The following is a 2803-nucleotide window of genomic DNA, read 5'->3' as shown; positions in this document are numbered from 1 at the left end:
AAAAAAAAAAAAAAAAAAAAAAAAAAAAAAAAAAAAAAAAAAAAAAAAAGGATAAATTTTTCTTTATATATCGAAATAACGCTACAGTTAAAAATCTGACTGATAGAGCGAAATAATTACAAACTGTCCGGAGGTATTCTATATATATGCATAGTTAAAGATATAATATACTCTTCGAATGAGCTTTAATAAAACTGGGAAGAACCTAATCGATATTCGATATCACTAACGCGCGCGTAGCTGAGAAATTTCAAAATGGACAATCACAAATCTTGAAAATCTTTACATTTCCGATAATATTTTTTTAACATTATCTATGGACAAAAGATGTGTCTTTATCTTTATCTTTCTCTTTTTTATTCCTTTTTTTTTTCTTTTTTTTTTTCTTTTTTTTTCTTTTTTTTTAATTTCATACGAATATCTCGAAAAGTTACTTAATTATATGAATATGTATATACAACCTTGGCTAGAAGTTGGTCAGGTTCAATTCCTGTACCGATGAGACGACGATTTCTTACCGTCCCGATGATTCGACTGCCTTGATCTCGATCGTGATTTTCTATGATCCCTAGATCTAGATCTAGTCCGTCTCTTACTCCTGGAAACGTAAGATTGCGAACGTTTACGTTCCTTCGAGCGTGTACGAGATCTGTCTCTAGCCCTGGATCTGGATCGTGATCGTCGTTTATCCCTTGCACGGGATTTACTCCGTCTGGTAGAATAGGAGCGACTTCTTCTTCTACCTCTCGAATGAGAACGTGATTTCCTTTTTCCCCTGGAACGCGATCGCGACCATTTCCTGGTGGCCGAGCTGGATCTAGATCTACGACAGCTTCTCGAGCGAGATCTACGCCGTTTTCGATTTCTCGATCTCGATCTATGCTTCTTACTGGACCTATAATTGCTCGAAGACCTTGAACGATACTCTTTACGAGACTTTAGCGATCTAGATCTGGATTTGCGTTTGTGTCCACGCTCGGAAGAACGAGACCGAGACTTTCTGCCTCTGGATTTACTTCTACTCTTTGATTTCCTCTTTCGATATTCACGATCGCGATCTTTGTTCGATCGTTTCTTCTTCACCGAGTTATGACTCGAGGAAGAGGTCGTGGTCTCGGAACTGCTAGATTCGGAATCGGCTGATCCCGATGGAGTATTGGTCTTTGCCATATCAGGCGGCGCTATTTGTTGCTGTGGACTTTGTCCGCCGCTCGACAAAGTTTCAGACGCTTCTCTTTGATTATTTACCGTTTCTTTTTCATCAACTAAAGTAGTGATGTTACGGAGTTACGCTTAATCATGTAATAACCATTTAGTTTTATTATATTTCGAAACATACCTGAGTCTTTGCAGCTTGTATTACCAGTATGATTTTCCTGTTGTTTATTATACTGCTCGTCGTAACGTTGCTCTTCCCTCTCATCCTCCTCGGCCAAACGCGCCTCGATTTCCTCCTCCGTCTTTTTGAACGCTTGTTGCCGCCGTTTCACCATTTCCTGTAACGATATTATAAATAATAACACAACCCTTCGTTCCCCTTTCTATTGTTTTAAACCTATCTATTTTATTTCCACGTAAGGAGAGACATACTATGAGTTCTTCATCGCTATCGTTGTTCTGTGTCTGTACGTGTTCGTTTTGCTCCTCCTCAGATTCGCTGTTGCTGTCGCCATAGATGCCCAGACCTATACGACACAAAAAATATATTATTCTTGTTCTGCATCTATAATACGTTTTCGTCATAATAAAGACATACGCTCGACCACTAAATATGCTGCCGCTACAATTGAAAAATGTCCTGAAAGACATCTTCGTTTTCACGAGAGAACTTATAAGCGAGCATGGCTACAAAGAGTGGTACAATGCACGAACGCATTTTTTTATTTTTATTTTTTATTTATTTTTATTTATTTATTTATTTATTTTTATAGAAATAACTGCGTATACACGACCGGTTCCTAGGATGACCGTGCGTTGAAGATTACAATAATTTAGAAACTTACCAAGTTTGCGAGTGATCTGAGCAAGAGGGGCCATGTTGTTGAGGGATGCGACGGGGATCTCTCCTGCAGGGACTTACAATACACACGCATTTAGTACCAATGGCTAAGTGCTATCATCAGGATACCCCCCAAAATTAAATGGTACTGATCACCGATATCACAAGGAGAGTCGATCCTGCCATCAATCCTCATATACCTTAAGAAATCTTTAATAGCAATCCTTTTAGATATTGTAACGAAACTGAAATTTCTTTTGTAAAGAAATGACGTTAGTAGAGGAATATATATATATATATATATATCAACGATCAGTTTACGTGCAGAGCCGTAAGGTAAGAGTATGAATGAGATTATCAATGAAAACAGATATGGGTAGGACCGTTTTGTTAAATGTTAAAATATTATCTGATAACTACTACGATATATAAAGCAAGTAAACATATATTGAAGAGAAAAATAAAATTAATTTTATGTGATTTTCTCATATCCACAATATGCAGTCGCGTTTTCGTAATAATTACGTGATACAATTAATCAATAATTAATTAAACCGATCGAGAAGTGGATATAAAAAATTTGCTAAGATAAATATTTGCCCTTTACGCGTTTCTTTCTTTCTTAAATTAATAAAATTAATCGAATCTTATCATATTTTTTTCGCCACTTTTTCTTCCTTTTTTCACGAACGATTTATCCTGTGAATTAATATAACTTTTAAATTTTTGATAAATAATAAAAAAAAACGATTCGATAAAAAACAATTATTAAACTAATTACGTAAAAATTGAAAGTTTATAAGT

At 35.7% G+C, this 2803-nt stretch overlaps 1 protein-coding gene across 1 annotated transcript in view; it reads right to left on the bottom strand.

The window, feature by feature from the left end:
* Positions 1-362: 362 nt before the first annotated feature.
* LOC102681155 (arginine/serine-rich protein PNISR-like) overlaps positions 363-2803 on the bottom strand; it is a 5759-nt gene continuing 3318 nt past the window's right edge. Inside the window, exons 8-11 of the mRNA XM_006615302.2 lie at positions 2004-2075; positions 1591-1685; positions 1340-1496; positions 363-1265 (exon numbers count right to left, since the gene is read on the bottom strand). Coding sequence (XP_006615365.1) covers positions 484-1265; positions 1340-1496; positions 1591-1685; positions 2004-2075 — 1106 coding nt within the window. The 3' untranslated portion in view covers positions 363-483. The remainder of the gene's footprint in view (positions 1266-1339; positions 1497-1590; positions 1686-2003; positions 2076-2803) is intronic.

The sequence above is a fragment of the Apis dorsata genome, unplaced genomic scaffold (genome assembly GCF_000469605.1).
Source record: "Apis dorsata unplaced genomic scaffold, Apis dorsata 1.3 scaffold_220, whole genome shotgun sequence".
In the NCBI taxonomy this organism is placed as follows: domain Eukaryota; kingdom Metazoa; phylum Arthropoda; class Insecta; order Hymenoptera; family Apidae; genus Apis; species Apis dorsata.
This window is presented reverse-complemented; position numbering and strand designations above follow the sequence as displayed.